The sequence below is a fragment of the Zeus faber genome (genome assembly GCF_960531495.2).
Source record: "Zeus faber genome assembly, chromosome: 20".
Lineage (NCBI taxonomy): Eukaryota > Metazoa > Chordata > Actinopteri > Zeiformes > Zeidae > Zeus > Zeus faber.
Window position 1 is genome coordinate 6,792,463 of NC_137207.1, and position 24,397 is coordinate 6,816,859.

Below are 24,397 nucleotides of genomic sequence, written 5' to 3' on the forward strand. Positions count from 1 at the left end.
AAGAGAAAATAAAATGTGTGTGTGTGTGTGTGTGTGTGTGTGTGTGTGTGAGATGCTGCTGCCTGGTGCCCAAACGTTCCGTCAGTCCAGATCTGCCGGACTCGTTCGAAATCGGTAAACAGGTGGATGCTTCCTGTTTTTAGCGTCTCCACCTCGATCGAAGAACCAGATCCGGGCGCCGTCCCCCCCCCCCCGTCGCCGCCAGGGGTCGCCGCACCGGAAGGGAGCGCTCGGAGGAGGCTTCCGCCGTCCGGGGCGTTTTTTTTTCGGTCTCCCCTCTGTCCCGAGCTGCTCTGGGTGGCGGCTGCTCGCGTCTGCACGTTTGGGATCCCGCCGAGAGACTTGACTCGTTGCGGGCGACGTTGTCCACGAACCGCACATTCCCAGGAGACGGGGAAGGGCAACACACTTTTCGAGGCTTGTGGCCCGATTTGGCTGACGTTAGCTGTGCTAGCCGAGCAGAGGGAGCGGAGCGGAGTCCGATGCAGGCCATCAAGTGTGTGGTGGTGGGAGACGGGTGAGTGCGGCGTTCATCCGCCTTGGTTTTCCGTCGGAACTCCGCTACCACGGAACCGAGCCACTGCACGGCCGAATATGTTCGGCGGATACTTGTTTAAAATACTTGTCAGTACTTGTTGGGCGGCAGGGAAGAGTTAGCATGCTAACGCTAACGCCTGACAACTGTTGACGGGTCGCGGCGGCACTTTGATCTAGTCTATTTTAAAGTTCACTGCTAGCTCGCTTGCTAATTGGGTTACACATCTAACGCCGGCTTTCTCACATTATATATTACAAACAAACATGTAAACATTCTATGTATATCATATATTATAAATAATACATAGACAACTTCATTTATAATCATCTATTATTGTAACGAAATAAATAAAAACATTTAAGATATTCTAGGCTAATGCTAGGCTAAAGTCTAATATGCTTGAAAATGCATTATCGACACCTTTGCCTATTTTATTCGAAAACTTCCATATAGTGTTTAATCTAATTGACTTGACTGTTCCTCCACACTTATTTGGGGATTTAACACCCGTAACGCTTCGCCTCATTCTGTATAGTCTGTACTTTTTAATATATACTTCAGCCAATATAATTCAAAAATGACGCTGTTAATATGTGATCTAGCCGCAGCCTTAACGCAGACCACCTGGGAATTAAATACAATCTGTTAGAGCCACTTAGTGCTGCTAAGCTCTTAATCATTTATGTATTTTAAGAAGACTTGTATCAGAGAGTTCACGTGTCTGCTGTGCAAACTCTTTGGTGGATTGCATTCATGTACTTTTAGGATTTCTACCTGCTGACAGTATTTGTAAGTACTGACTGTGGGAAACTCATGCGGCGATTTATCTAATTGTTGTCGTCTTCTCACTTTCCATCCAACTTTTTCCTCTCTGTTCTTCTGACATTTGCCTCCCAGGGCTGTTGGTAAAACATGCCTGCTCATCAGCTACACAACCAATGCATTCCCCGGGGAATACATCCCCACGGTGTAAGTAACACACACAGATTTACACACACATTCGCAGATAATTGATTATTGAAGACCATAATAGGTTGACGGGATGCACGTCGAACAAGCGTCCTTTGGCCATATTTTTGTTATATTCTGTGTCTATTTTTATGTGTGTAGCCAGAACACAAGTGTTTTGGCTCCGCTGTGTTTCCCCGTGTGGAAGTAATTACTGATGTTATCGTAAATATGTCCCTTGAAGCCTGTGCTGTGGGAGGAGCATTTCATTTTATCAAAGGATGAGTCAAAAGAGAACAATGCAAAATATGCAAACAGCCATATTGCTATTATAGGTCAGTGTCAATCATGAACCATCACTTGAAAACCACAAATTATGGGCTCCCAGTTTTTTCTTGTATGGTCTGTTTATATTTTTTTATGCGAAAAACATAGATTAAATAAATTGTCCAAAGCCAGATCATAGTAGTAAACATACATAATTCATTTAAATTTAGACTTTAGTTTAAATTAATCTGTTAGGGAATTTGTGATCATGGTCATCATACACTTTATGCTGTTTGATTTTCTACAAATAATTTTAAAAAAAAGGTCGCTAAAACTAGGAAGGTGATGTTTATTGAGAACAAAGTTTAACCAACTATAAAAAAGCCCATTTTGTAGCCAGTTAGGCTTAAAAGTGGACCAAACTAGTGTGGAAAAAATACAGCATTTTTAAATGTATCCACATTGGTCTGGACATGGCCTATATCTCACAGCCCTAAATTTAAAAATAATATTATTGGCGTGAGAGTATTGATACAATTTTGTGGGGGGGAAATATTGCAATACTATGCTGTATTGATTCTTTTCACCCCCCCGACCCCTACAACTTTAGAGTCTAATGCAGAGTCTGTACACCAGCATTGGTAGTCAGAAAAGGACTAGAAGCTCTGAGTTATTTATTGAAATCTGACTCCCTCTCACACATAGACTTGTGGATTTCTAAAGGGAGGAGAAAATTACTACTTTGGTTGAACAAGATTTTTTTCAGTTGAGATAAACTCTACAAAGTCCTTGGCTGGATAATTATTCTTAACAATGTCGTTAACTTCCCGAATAAGTCGACCCCCTCCCTTAATTTCCTCCAGCTTCGACAACTACTCCGCCAATGTGATGGTGGATGGAAAACCCGTGAACCTGGGACTGTGGGATACAGCTGGACAGGAGGACTATGACAGGCTGAGGCCACTGTCTTACCCACAAACGGTACACACACAAATGACAAAAGCTGATCTCAGACTAGATGACAATGTTAGCCTGACCCCCCTGCAGCCGCCAGCCTGCATTGGACTGGAGTTATTCCTTCAGAGTCTATGGTGCTTGGGATTTAGTCTGTGTACGCTTGGCAGAAAGCAGCGCCCGGAGTCTACAGTACACATACACCGTCCAGTGACGAGCTGGTGTGAAGAGAGATGGAGCGCTGTTTGCCTCCTCTGTCTTTCCAAACACACTGGCCTGTGTGCTCAAATCAATAGAAAATACAAGAACCAGGGAATGTGATACACTGGCGTCTTTTGTAAACAGATGAATGTTTTCTCTGAGACAATATTGACTGCTGATTTAATTAAATGGATATGAATATAATATTAGAATGTGGAAATCAGTGGATAAATTAAAGCTCCACATTATTTACAATATATTGCAGTTAATGCCAGTTAATGATACATCCGTTTTTTGTTTTGTCCCTATTTTATACATTTGTTTTTAAACTGAAAACATTTTTTTTTTTCATGTTGGTCTTCTGCCTTTTTCCACAGGATGTGTTCCTGATCTGCTTTTCATTAGTGAGTCCAGCCTCCTTTGAAAACGTCCGAGCCAAGGTGAGAGCGGCCTGTTGACACGGTTTACAGGCATCGTGTAAAATAAAAAATTAAAAAAACATTTAAACTTCCAAAACAAAGTGTGTAATAGTGTGTCATCAACACGAGTCTGCAATTGTTTTCAACAACCCTATCCTCCTGCTGTGGCAAAGTGTGTATTACGTATGTGTATTAGCTAGTTAACTTGTAAAATGTCATGTAAAATTGTCGGAAGTAGGTTATCATTTGGAAATACTAAATGATAGCTCATCTCTGACCCCACCACCTCCTTTTTCTAGTGGTACCCGGAAGTCAGACATCACTGCCCCAACACCCCCATCATCCTGGTCGGCACCAAGCTGGATCTGAGAGACGACAAGGACACTATCGAGAAGCTGAAGGAGAAAAAACTCACCCCCATCACCTATCCTCAGGGCTTGGCCATGGCCAAAGAGATCGGTCAGTTGGAGATCTGCAGAATGAGAAGCTAAAATATGTTTTGTCATTAACAGCTTAAAATATTTGAGGAAAAAAAACAACAGTGTAGTGATTTTTCCCTTATTTTTCTGTAATACTTGTATGTGAATGTTGACATATGACTAATGACATATTACACTTTTTTTGTTTGTTTGTTCTTTCCCTCCCCTCAGGTTCAGTGAAGTATTTGGAGTGCTCGGCATTGACGCAGCGCGGTCTTAAGACAGTATTCGACGAGGCCATCAGAGCGGTCCTGTGCCCCCCGCCCGTCAAGAAGAGGAGAAGGCGAAAGTGTTCCCTTTTGTAAGACGGCAAGAAGCAGAGGGTGTTTTATTTTATTTTATTTTTTTTGTAGAAGTACGTGGCTGCGGCCTGAGCTTACCTCGTTCTTTTTAGAAGAAGGGGGATACTGAATGAAGTCCTGATTTCAAGACAACCCCCCACCCCCCACCGCACACATCAAATTAACATTTAGTTGATTTGAGATTTCAGGCTGGGCGTCTGAGTAAATTAGAGTGGGTTCTTTTCTAATCTCTGGAATTGTAATAAGTAACACTTAGCATATTGTTGGCTTGATTGTAAAGAGAAAAAAGCACCCTGGTATTACCTCCAGTCAGCTCTACAGAGAAACAGGTCCTGGAGCCTTCTTTCCCCAACACTAAACCAAAAAGAATATCTTTAAAATGTAGTTCTTCCCTTTTAATCCTTCTTTTTGTATGTAAAACACTAATTCCCGCTGTTCTGACTTCAGTTTATTTTTCCCACTATTCAGGAGAGCCCGTATTCTTTTGTTTACACACTTCGGTTGTCTCGAGTCTTAAGGCTTTGCCAAAGTTAACGGTTGTCAAATTATCAACATTTCAAAAACACTAAATATTAACAGCCTTGTTAATTGTGTATCATCAAGAGCACCATCAACCGCCTGTAAGAAACTTTAAATTAACCCTCGGTGACCGTCACAAATGAGGCTGTGGCCGAGGAGTCCGGTAACAGTTAAATTCTGTGGTGTTGAAGTTCAATTACCGTACCGCAGATTTGTCTAAGTACACAAGGTTTTTGACTGAACCCATTTTGTGTTTTATGTAGATTAGTGCCTATTGCCCCTGTCTCATACATGTAGAGAGGACAGCGTTTCAGAGTGGGGTGTGGCCACCATGAAGGAGGTAGGAGTGCTACGACAGCACAAGCCAAGAGAGAGAGGTTGAAAGCTCCTCACTGGCTCCTTTTACTCGCGTGATTTCTGGAGTGTTTCCGGACATTTGCTATCTCCCGTCGCGCGATTTAACGCTCTTCCACGTATGTATGTCGTCCATATGTGTAGGGAGAGGATTTGTTTGGTAGCAATAGCCATATTTTTGTTCTCGTAGAACTTTTGTGTTCAGACTCGTGGTGGACACCTCAGGGTTTGGCTTAACTCTGTAGCTAACTCTTCCCGGCCCTCGGTGACCGCCAACTACAGCTATTTTATACCATTTGGTCTTCAAGGAAAAGTATTGACATCCAACGGTTGAGTCACTACAGCCTTGGTGTGTTATATAGCATACTTGCATTTTAATACTATTTGAGTAGAATTGTATTTTTTTGATTATTCATTTTAAAAGAGCAATGATCAAAGTGCACCGGTGGTCTGCGGAAGCACCGCAATTCAATTTAGCAGTGTTCCAACAGCAAGGTGAAAGTGTCACCACTTTTATCTCGCTAAAGGTGTTTTTTGTTTTGACATAATATAGTAGTAATCTGCAGAAGTTTTTTTAAGAAGTCAATAAATTCATCCATAATTGCCTGCTGTTTTTTTTCCTCCCACACACGGTCATATACATTCAATTCAAACCAGGACCATGTAGTTTAGCTCAGATGAAGCAGCTACATTTTAATAAGCAAATCAAAGTTTCCATAGCAGCCTGTTTTGAACATGTTTTATTGGTCCAAATAACAGATTGTACATTAAAAACCAGAATTTGCAAGGTTGACAGAGGGTAGATTCTGTTCCAAGGGGTTGGAAACTCATTTTGATCAGCTTAAAGCCCTCCGGCTCCATGGGGAACCGTCCTAACTGCTATCCAAGTCTCTATTGCAGCCCACAGAATGTCCACAAAGCATTTCTTAAGATGTCTCGGGTTTAATTCTAAAATAACAGCAGGAATAATAACTTTACAATGTCGTATGAAGATCGACCTGTGTTTGCTGGATGCAGGAATGACTGATCAACCAAACTGTTTAAACTGATATAAGTGTAGCCAGTGTAGATCTTGATGTGAAATGGTGAACGTACAAATAATCTTCTGAACTCGGAACCTCAATGAACAGACAGAGACAACAAAGGCTTTGTTTATGAAGCTGCCCAGGTGGCTGTGGCGTGAAGTAAGGGAACACATTTTGGCCTTGAATCCCTCACACTGGTTACTTTAGACTGGCCTTTCTGCGGCTTCCCTCTGGTCCAGCACAAGCTTTGCAGACACTGCATCCTCAACCCCCAACCCTAGAACAATGGGGGACTGACTGTCAGATTCAGAGCAGAACAGGCTGATCCAACAGGAAAAATAAGCTCACCGAGGCTGTCAAGTGACAGAAAAATGATTACACAATACTGTTAAAGCAGCAATATTGTACATTTTTACTTTATTACTGTATAAAAACAATGTAATTCAAACTAGAGCAGCGTTTTTTGGCCACAGCACACTATCCTGTTGACTGCTAAAAATGTCACCAACACATAATACTTGTTTTTATTGCCCACTAAAAGTTCTTGCAATTTTGATCTTGTAGCACAAGAGCGAATCTCCATGATTTGTTCATTATATGTGAAATTCAAAACATTGTGACAGTGGTTGAAAAACACGAGCTAAAGGATGAGTTTTACAAATAAATGATGCGCCCGTGGAGACCAGCTACAAATGTGATAACTATGTTTTTGCCCAAGAATTAGAATTTTGTTACCTTTATTCATATTTTCTTATACCCTTAGAACTTTAATTTAGCACTTTACTTTGCTGTGTTATGTTATGCCATCAAATAAAGTTATACATACATCCCGACGGTTAGAAATCACCAAAGAACATAAGTAAGGGGATACGAACAAAACGTGGATGACTCACCGAGAGATTTGAATACAGTGGTCCTGTCTCTGAAGGCCGGCTTTGTTCCATCGAGAACCTCTCCGAGCTCTGCAAAGACTTCAGCCTAGAAGGGCGCAGATGCACACACAACAGGCAAAAGATCATATGCAATAACAATATTCATACAATGAATTGAATGCATAAAAATTAAAAAAATCTTTTAACCACGAAAAACATCAGAAAGAACTAGAACTGTGATTACGTATAATGCCCTACTAATAGTGACGCAAGACTCGCAAACGATTCGTTCTTTGCGAACTAATCTTTTAAATGAGTCGGGAGGCGCTCCGGGAACCGAGTACACGAGCGACCGAATCTTGATTCACAAACTGAAAATAATTACAGAGTAAATTAAAGCCCAAGGCAAAACAGGGCGTTTGGCACAACTCAGCCAATTTCATAGCATTTTTTAGGTGAAATTTGAACATTTTTTCACAAGATTTGGTTGGCAAACAGTGATTGGAAAACACCTGGAAATGGTGGGGTCAGACTCACCCCAGACAGGATGACGTCTCCGGACTCCGTGGTGGCGCTCTCCCTGCTGTCCACGTACACCACGGCCTCCTTCATCAGCTTGTCGTCCAGCTCCCGCCAGTGTGGCCTGCAGGCTCCCACTGCTGCTCGGTCACAGAGAAATGTAATTGCTACACGACCCTTTGCGCGGTGTTCGAGTGCCTGGAATAAATGTAGTTGCCTAAATTTCCCCATTCTCCAAGTATGGCTGTGAATGGCTGTATGTGGGAATGGAAGCAGTAACATTGCCGTAAAGAAGGGGTGGAGCCGAAACCAAATAAAGCGAAAATAGTGGGTTTTTAGGAATATTTATTTTATACAAACATAAAAAAAATATAATAATAATGTTTTCAGGTAGAAAATAAAATCAGATCCGAACCGTGACGCTCGGCTACAAAAACAAGAAACAGGTATTCTTAGAGTATTCTTTTTCTTCTTAAAAAACACTGGGCACAAGCACTTCGCTTTCCCGCCGGGAAATGAATGCATCAACAAAAGTAAGGTTGTAATGATTTAATTTTTGGGGGGCTAACTGTAATATTATTATTGAAATTTTATTACACTACTCGTTACTGGGGAAAGTAATATTATTACTGTTATGCGTTACTTCCCAACACTGAATATTACTGAGGAATATGCAGGTCTTTTTGGTATTAAAACATGCCAATGAAGATTTTAATAGGGTGTAGATTCATTATTATAACTAGTAATTTATTACACAGTACTTAGTAATAACTTATATATTTCCTATATGTTGACTTAAAATGAAATTATTAGTATTCAATTAAATAAAATTAAAGTGAATTTCATTCCACAGTCATATTATAAGCTTATAATAGTTTGATGACATGTGAAATTAATAAAATTGGATAGTATAACTTGCCTCAACCTAACTAACAGAAATGCACCTAACTCAAATTCTATTTGCGACATTTCTAAAATTGGTTCATTGGATTTCTAATCGATGCGACTGATTCGAGTCACCTGCCACGTGGGCCCCAGGTTTGACCCAGTGCCCAAAGAGCACAGGCTCCACTGCCCTGGTCACCGTCACGATGACGTCGGCTCCTCTCACGGCCTCCTCCGCGGAGACACAGGGCCGCACAGGGCCGCTCACAGAACTGCTGAACATCTCCACTCTCTCTCTGGACCGACTCCAAACACGCACCTGTGGAAAACACACACAATGAGTGAATGAGAGTCGAGTGGGAATGTGCAGCCAGCTTCCACTTGGTCCCTAGTGGTTTGAAAGGAACTGCAAGGGGTTCATGGCAAAAATATTTTTTCATGGTTTTAATAATTTTTCTTTGACATTTGTAGACATATATATATATATTGTTGTGGCTGATCTGTGTGAGTATATGTATGTCTGTATATATACATAAAAAAACCACACACACACACACACACACACACACACACACACACACACACACACACACACACACACACACACACACACACACACACACACACACACACACACACACACACACACACACACACACAATATATTTTCTTTTGGGAGGGGTGGTTTGGGAACCTCTGCTAATGTAAACTCCCTATGAGTCTTGGGGTTTGAATTGATATAGCTTTTCCAACTCCTTTTAAAAACAATTACAAATAAAAATGCTGCTGTCATTGCCATTCCATATTTCCATGCGGCTACTTTGCACATCGCATTAAAAAGAAAAAAAAACTGATTCTCTTGCATTTCAATGAAATATTGATGCTATACATTCTTAAACTGTTTATTATTATTATTCTTTTTAATACTCTTTTTATTTTTCCACTGTTGGACTGCTATTAGGATGTATATATATTGTTAATTTAGTGTAAAGCCTTGTACTCTTACTCTGTACTTCATGTTTCCCCAATGAGCTTCTGTAATGACTGAATTTCCACTTTGGGGGGGGGGGTCAAAAATACTAGCTTATCTTATTTCATATCTTTTGTTTCAACTTCCAAATTGTAACGTACGTTGTAACATGTTTATTTAATATACCTCTTTGAATTTGAAGTTCTCTGTGAAGACCTTGTAATGGCTACGAGCCTGCTCGCCCGTTCCCAGGATGGCCAGCACCTTGGCCCCGGCAGGCATCAGCAACTGTGTGCATCAAGAGTTCAGTTTTCCGATGGCATCCGGGGTTTTACGGTAAAAAATGAGAAAAAAAAATAAGACCGTTGACAGGATTCAGGGAACAGAGGCTTTACTTTGGCGGAAATGACCGAAGCTGCCGCTGTCCTCATGGCAGTGATGACCCCCCCATCCATTACCTGCGGATCAGAGACATGATCATCAACTAGGTTCTGTGAAACTTCTTTGATGTGATAACATACATTTATAATCCACAACATGTAATCTATAAAAGTCGGATAGAAAAACACAATAAATACAAATAAATACAATAAATTATGTTTCATATGCTTTATATAACCAATGAATCATAATTTTCCTCTTTAATCGATTGCCCCTGTAATGTCTTTGCCATGTGGTCCATGCTCACGTGGCTGGGAAGATCACATTACCCTTGGCACCTACATGTCGGCATGCTCACATTCTTGCCGAGGTGGATGTTTTTCCTGTTTGCTGTGTATTTCAGCTCATATAAGGGCCATCTGTGAAAAAGCTCCATGTATGCTTCCTGTCCTAAACGGCGCTTCATTGTTTCTCATCCAAAAACAGCTGCCAGCTGTGACTGAAGAACGAAAAATGAAACTGTGGGCGTACTCACAAGACAATGGGCGTATCATGAGACTAGGTGCGTAGTCACAAGACACTCCCAACTCTTTGTATGTACTGTATTAGAACTCCCCCCGGACAAATGTACGTAGAGACTGCTGTATCACTGTTTCAGAGTGTATCACTCTATTTCTCTCCTATTTTGTGAAATAAAGTATGTTCTGGTTAACAGCACGGGGGTCTCAGTTTATTACTTATAGCAAGGGTTTATCTCACAGACCACGCAGTGGAATTTCCACGACAATTATTTGGTGACAAGGATGGGACCTCCAACTTGACTTGGCCGGACAAGCAGAGCTCCGACCAGCTTTGGTCGGAGCAGCCCCCTCCTCGAAGTGGTACCCCAGATACTGAGCCCTGGGTTGCCCGGGCACCAAACAACCCAAACGGAAGCACACAAAACTGGGTAAGGCCTTGTCGAGTGGAGAAGGCTGATTTTTCCTTGGACTGCCGGGACAAGGGAATCTGCTAGTAGCCCTTGGTTAAATCCAATGTCATGAAAAAAAAGGAGCCGTACCTACCCAGTCGAGAAGCTCGTCAGCGCGGGGCATCGGCTAGGCATCGAACTGTGACACCGCGTTCACCTTCTAGTAATTTATGCAGAACCGCACTGACCCATCGGGCTTACCCACTAGCAAGATGGGGCTGGAGCATTGGTCATGATCTCCGCCTTCTTCTACTTTCCCCTCCCTCTCCTTACCTGTCCCATTAGCCCAACTCTATTCACCTGCGCACACAGCTGTTCTAGATCTGCAATCTAACCCCTATATAAGCCTCCCTCACCAGTCACCCATTGCTAGATTGTCTTCGATGCTTGCACCAGACTCTCCGGCGTTCTCCGGACTGATTCCCTGCTACCGCCTCTGCCTCTCTCCGACCACGTATCCTGCCTGCCACTCCACCTGTCTTCTGTCTGCACTCCTCGTTATCGAACCTGCCTGTCCCCGACGATGTATCCTGCCTGCCCCCTGCCTGTCTTCCGTCTGCTCTACAAATAAAAGACATTACCAAATATCCCTGCCTGTCTTTGTGCTGCAATTGGGTCCTAACCAAACCCGTTACAGCATTCGCTCGTAGATTCCTCCAACTTCGCCTGCACTATTTTGTGTTTGTGATCGGGCAGGCAATACGGCCAGGAAGGCACCCTCAGCCCCGGGGTCGTCTCCACATGCTTGTATGAGGGGCGTACGGCCAGGCAGAACATGTCGGCAGAGCACCGCTGCAGTGCCGCAACGTCCGCGCTCTGGCCGGGAGAGAGATGGTCAGTTAAAAATTGCAATCGGCCAGTTTTGGAACCTTCGTCCCCAACTCGTCCCTCTCTTTTTTTATTTTTATTTTATTTATTTAAAAAAAAAATTATTTACAGGTGCTGTCAGCATGCTAGGCATACAACCTTGAGTATTTGTATGGTATTGCATCCAGGACAGAGTTAGTCTGCAAATAGAGTTCAAGTTCTCAACCTGCAATGCAACTCTTTATTATTTCTTAAGTCATCAAGAACAGCTTCAATAACTCTGTCTTGTGGATGACCTATAGGTAACAAGAGCACAGTTTTGTTATACAGAGCTGCCACCAATCCCCCTCTTTGGAGAACTATTTTACTATGTTTGGGTCTACGAACAACTAATCACTACTCCAAGAGGGGACGATTAACCACGGGTGAGACAATTAAACATAGAATCAAGCAACATGTACATGGAAAAAACAAACATAGAAACAAACAACGTGTACACGGAAAAACATAAACTTCAGACGACATGTCACAAAAAAACAGTTAATTAAGTTAAGTCAAGTCACACTTTATTTATAAAGCGCATTTCATACCAGGGTAACACAACGCGCTTTAAAAAGAAATACAATCAAACAAAGAGCTGCTGGTAATTTCAAAAGAATGCCCCTGAAACAGCAGCAACAACAAAAGCAGCAGCAAGAAAAACAAAAACAACAAAAACAGCAACAAAAGCAACTACAACTGCAGTAGCAACAACAGCAGCAGCAGCCACAGAAACAACAACAGCAGCAGCAACAACAAAAACAACAGGGGGAAAAAACAACTACAACAGCAGCAACAACAGCAGCAGCAGCAGCAATATCAACAGCAGCAGCAGCAGCAGCCACAGAACCAACGACAACATCAACACCAGCAGAAACAACAACAAAAACAACAGAAAAAAACAACTACAACAACAGCAGCAACGACAGAAACAACAGCAGCAGCAGCAATAGCATCAGCTACAGAAACAACAACAACAGCAGAAGCAACAACAGCAGCAACAACTAGCGTTAGCCAAGTCAAAGTCCGATTTCCAAAATCCGAAAAACAGTTCAGGTGAGGGTCAAAGCCAGGGCTTTAATTAACGTCTGTAAGTTACATGTCAAGTTTTCATTCAAACATCAGGAGGGAGATCCTTTTGACTCTCTCTCTCTATCTGAAAAACACACCCTTCTTATGATTCTATCACTTGTTCTCACAACAGAAACAACAACAGCGGCAGCAACAGAAACAACAAGAACAGCAGCAGCAACAACACCATCAGCAAGAGCAGCAGCAACAACAACAACAACAGCAGCAACAACAATAATAGCAGCAACAACAGAAACAACAGCAGCAGCAGCAGCAGCCACAACAAAAACAACAGGAAAAAAAAAACTACAACAGCAGCAACAACAGCAGCAGCAGCCCCAGAAACAACAACAACAGCAGCAGCCGCTGCACAGCTGATTTCGGGAGGCCGGTGAACAGGCCATTACAGTAGTCCAATCTACTTGTTATAAATGCATGGTTACATTTTTCAGGGTCTGCTTTTGACAGCAAGCCCCTTATTTTTGAAATGTTTTTTAGATGGTAGAAGGCAGATTTTGTGATGCGATTGATATGGCTCTTCAAATTCTGATCGCCGTCTATAATTACACCCGGATTTTTGGCTTGATTCTTGCTCTCCAGGGACAGAGAACTTAGATGAGCTGCAATTTTCTGTCTTTGAGCCTTTGCACCAAAGATGAGCATTTCTGTTTCGTCTTTGTTCAGTTGTAAAAAGTTATGTGACATCCATGCATTAATATCATTAATACACTGAGTGAGAGAGTGTATGGGGAGCAGGTCATCAGGAGATAGGGATATGTACAGTTGTGAATCATCTGCATAACTATGGTAATTTATTTTGTGTTTCTTTACAATATGTGCAATAGTGGGAGCATATAGAGGTTAAACAATAATGGGCCCAGAATCGAACCTTGGGGCACTCCACATATAATAAACACTTTGTTAGACACAAAATCTCCAATGGACACAAAGAACTGCCTCTCCTGTCGGTAAGTTTTGAATCAGCTTAGAACCGGGCCGACCCATTTTTGAACTTTCACTAATAAAATCTGATGGTCAACAGTGTCAAAGGCAGCACTGAGATCCAGGATCAGAACTACAGATCGTTATTTGGCATCAGTGTTGATATGTGCAGATTTTCCAGAACTTATTTTAGTGCTGTTTCTGTGCTATGGTGAGGACGAAAGCCAGAAAGCCACAAAAAGGCTGTTTTTTACATTACATTACATTTAGCAGACGCTTTTATCCAAAGCGACTTACAATTATTCAAAGACCGACGGACGCAGCCATCAGGAGCAATTAGGGGTTAAGTGTCTTGCTCAAGGACACTACAGCATGCTAGCAGGAGGAGCCTGGGATCCAACCAGCAACCTTTAGATTACTAGACGACCAGCTCTACCTCCTGAGCTACCGTCCCCCCTGTTTGAGGTTAGATAGTTGTTAAGCTGAAGGTAAACTGTTTTTTCATGTATTTTGCTGAGGAATGGCAGGTTGGAAATGGGCCTGTAGTTGGCAATAGCTGTTACATTGAGATTGCTCTTCTTCAGGAGTGGCTTAATGACAGCTGTTTGAAATGCTGCAGGAAATTTACCTGATTGATGAGAGCCTTTTAAATGTTCTAATACCTCATGTGCTAGGCAGTTCAAACAGTTTTAAAAAATGTAGTAGGGAGAGGGTCCAGGCAGGAGGTGGAGGACCTGAGCTGACCAACAATATCGTCCAGTATTTTTATGTCTAAGGGGACGAAGTGAGACATGTCAGCAGTCATATTTCTGGAGTCCAGGAAAACTGGAACAGCAATTGGGCACGTGGCCTCTTCCTGTCATAGTTATGACAGTAAATGAGGAAGAAAAGGAGAGGAATGTTACCAGGAGGGTAAGTGTGTGAAGTGTCCACCAGTGTATATGGTCGTTATTATATCATAGCGCCTCCAGGCACCGGAAAAGGCCGAAGTCCCCCCTGAGTCCCGCAGCCGTACAGACACTCCGCAGCTGCAGGAATGCCCGATCACCCCGCCCTGCAGCCACAGAAGACCCCCCAGCCCTGAGAGAAGCCGAAAGCCCACGGAGCAACACCCACGCCCAGCCCCGAGGAGCATAACCCAGTCTTAGAGAGAGCGAGGAGATCCCAGACCCATGAGGCGCACACATACAACCCAACCCCATGTGCAGGCACAAGACGCAGGTGGCAGGCACGAATCGCAGGCCCGGAGCCAGGCCAACACCAACAGACCGACACCCGAGCCGGTGGGGTTCCCGCGCCCCGCGCAAGCAAGTGTGCTCTGCACAGGGCACCTGGATGTCAGCCCCCCCCCCGATGCCAGCAGCCGCCAGATATATGGGCCCTCCACCGCCACCGGCACCCGGAGCATCTGCTGCAGAGAAGCCACGCAGTGGGGGCAAAGGCTGACAGCCACCCCAACCCACACCCACAACAGCAACCGGCCCATATTATATATAAGCCATTATAACATGTATATACACAATTAAATAAGAATTGTATTGTACTATTGTATGAAACTAGAGGCTGGTCACAGGGATGCCAAATTTTGTATGCCTAAAAACATCTTCCAGACAAGTATAACCAGATAATGCTGTTTCACTGCCTGAGAGTGCATTATATTTTCTAATTTATTCTGCAAAATAAATTTTGTTAATAGAACAAGGATCTCAGTTTGTTCCTGATAGCGAAGCAGTTTTAGCTCACCGACCATGCAGCGGAATTTCCCTGACAATGTGGGGACGAGGATGGGATCTCTTGTCTGGCTCAGTCAGATCTCTCTGCGTTTAGGTTGAGTGCACAATGGCTGTCTCGGACCGACCGTAAGACATCTGTGGACCGAAGCGAACGAAAAAGAGAGTTCATCGACGAGAGGGAGTCGTCTGGACGTGACAGCAGGTCTGGCAGAGACAACACAAGATAAGGCTCATAGCGACGCCTGATGGGCCACAACTTAGTGCTGCGTATGTTGGAAGTATCGTGGTATAAAAAAAGCATTGGTTGCTAAGGATCGTCGTTAAAATGCATCGATCAGGAGATTGTGGTATTTTAATTTAAATAATAACCAAGCAAACATAATTGAATAAAGAATTCTTAAAATAGAAATAATTCTTGATATAAATATCGATTACGGATTAAATAAGAACCAGAGAAACAGCATGGCGTGCTGCTCCCTCTGTGAAGTAGAAAAAAAAACAAAATCTGAGTGAATTGTGTCTCTGTGCATGTGTGGGCACACGCGAGTGAGAGTCTGTGCAGACATGACAAGGGGCGCGGCCGAAAGTGTGTGTGTGACCAAATTATTTAACTAATAGTTAAATGGTGTTCCGTATAATTATGGTTGAACTAGTGGTGTTGCATTTGTTTTTTTATTTTTTATTTTTTTATTTTTGTCAGGGTATCATTGGTCTCCCCCTGCCCCCTCTGGAGGACATTTACCAGTCCAGATGCTGCAGCAGGACCTGTAACATTGTGAAAGACATTACACACCCTTGTCACCACGTGTTCACTCTGCTGCCCTCAGGAAAACGGTATAGGTCACTAAAGACACGCACTGCCAGATTTAGGAACAGTTTTTATCGAACAGCAATCGTTGAACTGAACTCTGTCGCCCCTCTGCCAACCCCCACCTGTGACATCATAACAAATCAGTGGCACTATAGACAGAATGCCATAGCCACTTTTTTTAATCTGCCATAAGCCACTTTATATTTATACTTGTCTTTTTATATTGTGGGTGTGTGTGTGGGTGTGTGTGTTTGGGTGCGTGGTGCGGGTTATGGGGAGGGAGGGTGCGAGAGAGTGTACATTTATGTAAATGTGAATCTATGGGTGGGTTCTGGGGAGGGAGGGTGGGAGTGTAAAAGCATGTAAATGTTTGTAGTTCTTTTGAATGGAGAGACACCGTAATTTCGTTGTCTGTGCCACATGCAATGACAATAAAGGCATTCTGATTGTGGAAGCAGACTAAAAGAAAATCAATAATTTTCTGTTAATATAGATTTTTTTTTTGTTTAAATATAGCTGTGGTGTGTGTGTCGCACATAATATATCAGGCTAGCCCCACACGAGACCGTAATTGTGAGCATTGTGCACGATTAGGATATTGAATAAGACATATCGTTGGGATTGCTGGAAAATTATATTAAAAGGCCTGAAATAATTTGTAAATAAATAGAGAGCCAATGTGTGTACATAAAAATAATCTGATTGGCCAACTTGTCTTTTTCCGTTTTCTTCCAACAAAAGGGAGTTTCGGATTTAAAAAAGGAAGGGAATGGGGATGATTAATGTCTCCTCCCTACGTGCAACCAGAGGCCCAAGGGTATTAGCATACATTTACAGGGAAAAATTACAGTAAATAAGGTATAGATTCACAGTATAGTATACAGGTACTTCTCACCTAACGACGAGTTCCGTCCCTAGGACCAGGTCGTTATGAGAATTCGACTAAAAGCGAGGACCTGTGTTATTTCACGTTAAGGGGGCGTGGCTATTGCGAACGCTAGTGTAGTGAATACTGACAGACTGTGGGAACGAGACTGAGACTAATGAACGGTGATGAGATGAGATCTATACAGTGCATATAGTATATAAAGGGGGATGCATGATGAGAGGCTTGATGCTGATACGCCGCACGCTGCGGTGTTGTACGCACCACATAATACAAACTGGTCAAAGAGCTGGTTGTAAGTCCGCACGGTCGTTAAGTGAGGAGTACCTGTATATACCGGTGGGGTGGCGATCTCGAGTAGTCATGGTGATGACATGGAAACAAATATGTATTCATTTTTATTAAATAATATTTAATTTGAACATTGGGGGGACATGTTAAGTGAGGAGGGGGTCCTCCCCCAGGAAATTTTGGGCGTCAAACACTTTTCAAACATTTTCTGCATTCTGGTTTATTGTTGTGCACCAATTTGTGCCTTTTCTGCTTCAATTTATGGTGAAAATGTCTTTATTTATAAAAGAAAACACAAAAGTGCTTTGGGGGGGATAAATGCATGTGTTCTAAATATTGAAGGGGAGGTATCTGCTGTACCCCCCCCTGCCTCTAAATCTACCACGCTAAACGCAATATTGGTGAGTAAACAATAACTTTTTAGAGGTATAGATCTCTCCAGTGAATTCTAACTGAACCATTCAAATGCTCTTCGCTCCGTTAGAAGACAATGGAGCAAGACAAATATTGGGAATAAAACATTTGATTGAAAACAATGGGATAGGATTTTTTTCATGACATGCCTTGCTTTCATTATAAATTGTGTCATTTGTTTTAGAGGACGTTAGTTGAGTCCAGTCACATTCAATCATTATAAATAATGTTATTTTTTGTAGTGTGTTGGAGAATTCTCACTGCGGAGGAAGGAAACAAACAGAGTATATTAATAGAGTTTTTATTCTGCAGAGTAAAGGAAGGTACACAGATACACTTTGAAAGCAGTGAATGGCTGTAACCTCTGTTGTACGTTTGAAGAAGCCAGCGTTTACACTAAGAGAGGTTGCGTGCCATTGGTTGATGTCATTCACAAGCCTACACCTCCCTAATCACATATCACCTGGTGTGAACAGTAAAAGTTCGGTCACAGTTATAATCTTACAAACCTTTACACTCTCTTTCATCTGAACATTATAGCTGTGCTATGAACACTCTTTTAAGCCCCAGCTGGGGTTGTCCTTATCACTACACAAGGTTGAGTAGAGGAGGCATGTGATCTGGTCTTTACAGTATGGCATTATCTTAAAGGACAGTGTCTCCTCATGTGAGCTCTGAGTGAGTGGTTAAAAACCAAGACAATGTGTATTAAAAGCTACGCAAGAAACAAAAAAGGCTACTGTCATATAAGTCTTACTTTTTCACTAAATGTAGTCATCATATCACAGCCTCGTGTTCTGTTTTACATTATTATCTTATCTTTGATATCACAATCCAGATCATATCCATAACGGTAACTACTCTTTTGAATCGCATACCTGTACATACCAGTACCTCTCACAAGCTGCTGGTCTCTGTTCTTGCCCTCTCAAGTGGACAAATCAAGTGGACATATTATAAAATATATCATATTTTATTGAGCACACCTTTTCTTTAAATAATTTAAAATAAATAAATTAAAAATTAAAAATTAAAAAGAAACACACAAACTGCGAGCTGCAGCTCCCTCACACCCCCCACCCTCCCACTCAGCTGGATCAGCTCTGCTTCAGCGATACAGTAGGCAGTTTATTTACAGATAACGTTATATCACATTTATTTTTCACTTGCCCAAACAGATTTTATTTGCTCCGGGCAAGCATTAATGTCAAACCCCGAGGACATTCCTATCTGACTTGTATCTTGCTAAAAAATACTCTACTCCTGCAAGGCCTTGTTTATAGAAATCCAGTTTAGCCAACATCATCTGAACAATGAACAAAAGTTCTGCTTAGTGATATGAAACGCAAGCACCAACTTCTGCTGCTCCTCTCCTCCACCAAAAAAACAGTGTTTTGTTTCTAGAGCCCCTTTCACACATAGTTCCCGGTAAATTACTGGGGAAAAATTACATGCAGCTCCATACAGGAACATTTCCGTCTTGCACCTTTTCACACACCATGATAATGCTGGAATAGATGGGGCAAGGGAGAGTCCAGCAGAAGTCACCTGGTGCAGTCCCCGTTCACAATCCCTGCGGCGGAGAGTGACAGATGGAGCAGACGCGCACGGTGCGATGCACGGACAACGCTCATTCACTTGCAAGGAGAATGTATGTGGACGTAGTATGCAATAAATATATAAATTAGTAGATATACACCTGATGGAGCGGGCGGAGGTGCGCCTGGTGCAATAACTCTAACCCAATGTTATTTAATCAGTGTGACAATTTTCTACCCGTCCTACACTCTCTGCCTCCAGAGAAGGAAAGTTCTCCACTCGTTCCACCTTTCCCTGTCCGCTTGATCCCTCTCCAGCTCCACACTAAAGTGCATTCTGCACAGGCAGATACATAATACAGAAGCACATGCTAATTATTATGCAGAATGACGTCATCTGACCTTCCCGGGCGTGCAGCTGCTTCTCGTTTTATCTCTTTCCTAAATACCACACAGTATTTAATGTTCTCTAAGAACACTACATTGTAGTAAGGTTATTAGCTAATTTCAATTCAATAATACTTCCAAATTATGGCCACTGGTTCAAATAATTAGTTAATTAAATGATTGGACAGTGTGGTGTGGTGATGCCGTGGTTTAGCAGCCACACCTGTCCTGGGTCTAGGTTATTGGGCCCAGGATCAGAGTGGCTGCATACCTTTTGCTCGTTGGTTGGGCTAACGAGCAACAGGTAAAACCCCAATCCCCACACACACTCAGAAGAGGAGCCCTATTTATTACACGTGTCCATCTGCTCCGGGGCTTGTTGTATCAAGCCCCCTCTCCACAATAAACCGTGTTTTCTCAACCCCATCGTCTGTGTCTCTGTGACGGAGGGCCCTGAAACTGCCACACTGGCACCTGAACAGGGACTCTCTGGCACAGAGAGAAGACTAGGACGCCCTGGAGCCACCAGCGGGTCAATGGGCGATACTGGGCGGACCCAGCACCAACCCCCTCCCGACCGGCAGCAGCAGCAGTAGCCAGGGCGTCCGGCGGAGAAGCAGCCACCGCAACCACCATGGGCAACAGCCTGCGGCTAGCTCCACAGCACAGCAGCCACTGCCGAGACCGTCCAGCAGCCCAGCAGCCAGGCCACCTCTCCAAGCAGCCCCTGCAACAGCCAAACCCGACCACGCCTCCACCAGTCAACACAGCAGCTTGAGTCCCCACACTCCAGAAGGGAGCAAGGGAGTCTGCATCGTCGCCCTGGGGGGCAGGTCGCCAATGGACCATGCTGTTTTGAGGAACCAGGTCACCTGGTAGGGGACCAGTTAATTTTTTTTTTTGTCATTTGATTGAAAACGTTTAATCCATTATCAACTAATCCATGAAGTTAACCATGGAGTTAAAAATGTATGAACAGTAAAAAAATCTTTAGTGTTCAGAAGGATCCATACACGGTTTAGTCTTGTTATCATTTGTACAAATGATTATTATATCCCTAGTGTTAGTATTATTCATTGATTTTTTATATTTTATTGTGTAATTGTTGTTTTTTGGAATATCAATCTATTAAATGGCGGGGGGCTGATTGGGTCCGTTTCTTCGAGAGAGGCGCAAAGGCAGAAATTAGTTGATATTTCAGAATTATTTTAAGTAAAGGTACTCCTCACTTACCGTCCTACCTGTTTAACGACCGTTCAGACTGACCAGCTCTCTGACCAGTCTGTATTGTATGTTGCGTACAATACCGCGGTGCATGGCGTCTCAGCGTCAAGCTTGTCATCGCGCATCACCGTTCTCAGTCTCATTCCTGCAGTCTGCCAGTTATCACTACACTAGCGTTCACAATCGCCACGTCCCCTTGCCGTGAAATAACACTAGTTACACTACTTATTGACCAATTTGCTTAGCGACCTGGACCCAGGAAAGGAACTCAGTCGTTAAGTGAGGAGTACCTGTAAAATAAAATGATATAGTTCAAAGACCTTTATTTTTAAATCAAAAGACCAAGGCTAGAACCTATAAATCCACACACTTCAAAAATAAAAAAAAACTGCTGTTTACATCATCTACCAGTCACTTTAATGTATCAGGTGCATTGCATATCTGTTTTGTCTTACCTTTTAGTAGTACATTGCAGTGTTTGTCTTACATGTCTATCTTACTATTCAGTATGACACTGCATTGTTGTGGCCCATGACTATTTAAGATGTCCATTATCAAGCTGACTATCACTATCATAAATTCTCTGTATTTTGTTTTGTCTTTCTTTTGGGTAAATGCTTTTATATTATTATGCTACACTACTCCTTTGCATTTTAGACTTTTTTCTAATATCTATATTTAAATACTCTTTAAATTCCGTTTTTAAATGTGGTTTTATTTATCACTACCATCCCATTATTTTACTAATTATGTAAAGTTGAGTTGCCTCTGAGACTAAGAATCTCAATACTGGTAATGATGCTTGCATTGTTATCAATTATTTGGCAATAAAGTTGAAACTTTAATTATATAGACCTAGTTTGAGTGCTCCCATTACAACAGTTATTGAACTTTGTAATTTTAAAAAGTAAATTAAAAAAAAAAACAGCTTCTATTTTGAAATTAGAAAGCTGTGCAACATGTATATTAGAATTAAGCATAAAGACCTGTTCTCATTCATATGACAAAAAAGATCAAACTTTGAATGATATCTCAGGTCCACTAAAATCGCTCTCTGAAATGTGAATGTTTTTGTGAAGTTAACGCCACCTCATGGTGACACAGTGCAATTGAATGAATGGGCGCGTTTACGGTTGAAATGAAACATGCACTGTCAGGATACATAAGAAGGGGGGGAAATCCCGGCCGGTGGGAGTCCTCTGGTAACTGACTGGGAACTGGCTGGGAGCTGTTGCCATTCCAGAGACATCTGGCTGGGACAGCCCTCTTTAAGTGGCTCCTACTGTATCGGTGTTGTTGACCAGGGGTGTGGGGGCAGTGACGGAGAAAGTTTCCCCATTACGCACGGTTGCGCACAGCATCTCTTTGGTTTCATTCAATTACAATAAATACATCTACAATAAAAACACTCTGCATTTGTTGTCTTTGGAGAGACTGAACCTTTTAATGCCGGTTCACGGAGAAAGGATCTCATGTTGCGCATGGGTGTTCATGTAACGTGCATGTGGAAAGGAGCTCTCGTTCACCAGTAATTCAGTGTGCATTACAATTGCAAATCTATCTAATTCTATCTGATAAAACAGATAGAAGCTCACAAAATACACAGGGATAATTCAATTGGGACTTATCAATAAGAGAAAGCATGTGTGAATCGAACACAGCTCTCCATGCGCCCTGATCGCCGTGCCCCATTCTCCCAAATAAAACAACTAAAAACACCTAGATTAGAAGACATATGTATGTGACAAATAATCTCTTGAACTTCAACTTATTTTGTCTTAAAAGTGGCATAATAGGTCCCCTTTAAAAGCCAGAGGAATCAATACCAACTGTCCGTGACAAAACTGCAGACGAGGGAAATGTAAGTATTCCAAAAATGTATTGTGTATTGTTGGTAACGTTGATGGTAGGCCTTGCAATAATAATATGAGTCTAATATGGACCTAATGTGAGTGAAAATTCAACAACTGGATTGCTGCAATGCTTTATCTGTCCACCATGGAGAGCAGTGATTCAAACCGTAAAATAACTTGCGCATATGGGATAATCTAGCGTAAATTTAATAAAAAAATATATATATATGTTTTGGAACCGAACTTATGTTCTGTATATCTAATAGAATCAGATCCTAGTTCCCCTCAGAGACCCCCAACAACTCTTCATATTGTGAGGTCCTCGCCCTCTAACTACAATAACAAACAATACTGTTACTATCTTATTGCTTACTTTTTCTTCAGCCAAGGCAACGTGTTCTGCTTCTATTAGTTACCGTTATCACCGTGAGCAGTTCCCTTTGACGTTCATTCACGTTTTAAAGTGGCCATAAGATGAGCGCTCACCATATGATGACCGAAGAGGCAAACAAAAGTTGGAATTTTGGGACGAGCCACATGCCCACTATTCAAACTTTTGTTTGTTTCTTCGGGCACATTGTTTTCTTGAAAGTTCGACTTCTGATAGATCTTGTTTTATTTCTTGGTCATTTGAGAAGATTCATCAAATTCATTGTGGCTGTCTTTCAGTCCTTGCGCGCGCCCGATCAGCGCGTTGTTGCTGGGAAAGGCGGACCCCACCACTAACAATGGAAACAGTGTATAAAGGCTGAACATAACACGAATGCATTGAATGGATGTTTCTTAAGAAAGCAATAATGGTAAGGTGACTTTGAGATACGGTTGTCATTGGACAAAACTTAGGTTTGGTCATTAACCCCAATCAATGTGTATTTAAGGCCGCGGTGCTGTTCGGCCTTCATACTCACAGCTTTGACATTCCCATACTCTGGATCGAACACGAGCACGGTGGCCTGCGTGGCCGGCAGGGTAGAGTCGTCTGCCCTGCTGTAGAAACAAACCACCTTGGTGCTCAGGATGCCCTCGCCCTCCATGTAGACAGGCATCAGTCCCAGGAACCTGGAGAGCGAACCAAATCAGCGCGTCGCGAATTAACGATGCACGGAATGACGCCTGCGTTCTACTGCGCGCAAACGACGCCATACCCGTTGTGTTTCTGCAGAGGAACCACGCTGCGGTTGGGCTGGATCACCTCCGAGCGGACCTTCCGCGAGAACTTCACCAGGGCCCACTCCAGGCGCGGGATCAGGTCCTCGTAGCGCAGCAGGCGCTCCACTTCATCCGCTCCGACCAGCACGGGAGACTTCTCCATGGCGCTCACGCTCCACGGAACCGTCAACTGCTGTTTGACCCCGCCCCCCGAGATTCCTGGATCCGCCACTTGTTACTGTGGACAGGAAAGTTGGACACCTGATCTCATAATTACGAGATATTGTCCTGATAATCGACAAAAGGATATTACAGGTATCTAGTTATTACGAGAGAATATGATCCGGTGTCTATTTGATTTTATTTGTGTTACTTTGTTCAATGCAATGTGAGTCCGTTAGTTCCACATGGATGGTGGGGGGGGGGGGGGGGGGGGGGTTATCGCCCTGGTTCCCTGAGCGAAAAGCCAATGGGATTTTTCCATTGGATTTCGGATTATTGCCGACAAACAAGCTCTGTGGCAAGCAGAAGCTTATAACACTTAGGTGTTTTGTTCAGCAAGACAATCTTCACCAACGAGCGCCACCTTTGCGATTTTCGAAGCGTAAAGGCAGCGGCCCGGAGTAAACGCTAACGTCAGGCTACAAAC

The 24,397-nt window shown here is 42.8% G+C and overlaps 2 protein-coding genes across 2 annotated transcripts; one reads left to right on the top strand and one right to left on the bottom strand.

Moving 5' to 3' along the window:
* Window positions 1–260: 260 nt before the first annotated feature.
* On the top strand, window positions 261–5,587 carry LOC307245539 (ras-related C3 botulinum toxin substrate 1). Its single transcript, XM_080021177.1, has 6 exons — window positions 261–517; window positions 1,436–1,507; window positions 2,617–2,734; window positions 3,286–3,348; window positions 3,627–3,786; window positions 3,978–5,587. Exons 1-6 carry the CDS (start codon window positions 483–485, stop codon window positions 4,109–4,111), a joined length of 582 nt encoding a protein of 193 aa, XP_079877303.1. The 5' UTR covers window positions 261–482; the 3' UTR covers window positions 4,112–5,587.
* A 224-nt stretch (window positions 5,588–5,811) lies between these two features.
* crym (crystallin, mu) lies at window positions 5,812–23,911 on the bottom strand (the record flags this gene model as incomplete). Its single annotated transcript, XM_080020727.1, has 8 exons — window positions 5,812–6,283; window positions 6,900–6,984; window positions 7,416–7,537; window positions 8,418–8,601; window positions 9,439–9,540; window positions 9,648–9,710; window positions 23,508–23,658; window positions 23,745–23,911. The coding sequence occupies 8 exons, from the start codon at window positions 23,909–23,911 to the stop codon at window positions 6,210–6,212; spliced, it is 948 nt and encodes a 315-aa protein (XP_079876853.1). The 3' UTR covers window positions 5,812–6,209.
* Between the last annotated feature and the right edge of the window lie 486 nt (window positions 23,912–24,397).

Coding starts and splice junctions, on each gene's coding strand:
- LOC307245539 (XM_080021177.1), top strand. CDS start 483: ATGCAGGCCATCAAGTGTGTGGTGGTGGGAGACGG. Junction 1,508..2,616: donor GGGGAATACATCCCCACGGT/GTAAGTAACACA, acceptor AATTTCCTCCAG/CTTCGACAACTACTCCGCCA. Junction 3,349..3,626: donor TTGAAAACGTCCGAGCCAAG/GTGAGAGCGGCC, acceptor TCCTTTTTCTAG/TGGTACCCGGAAGTCAGACA.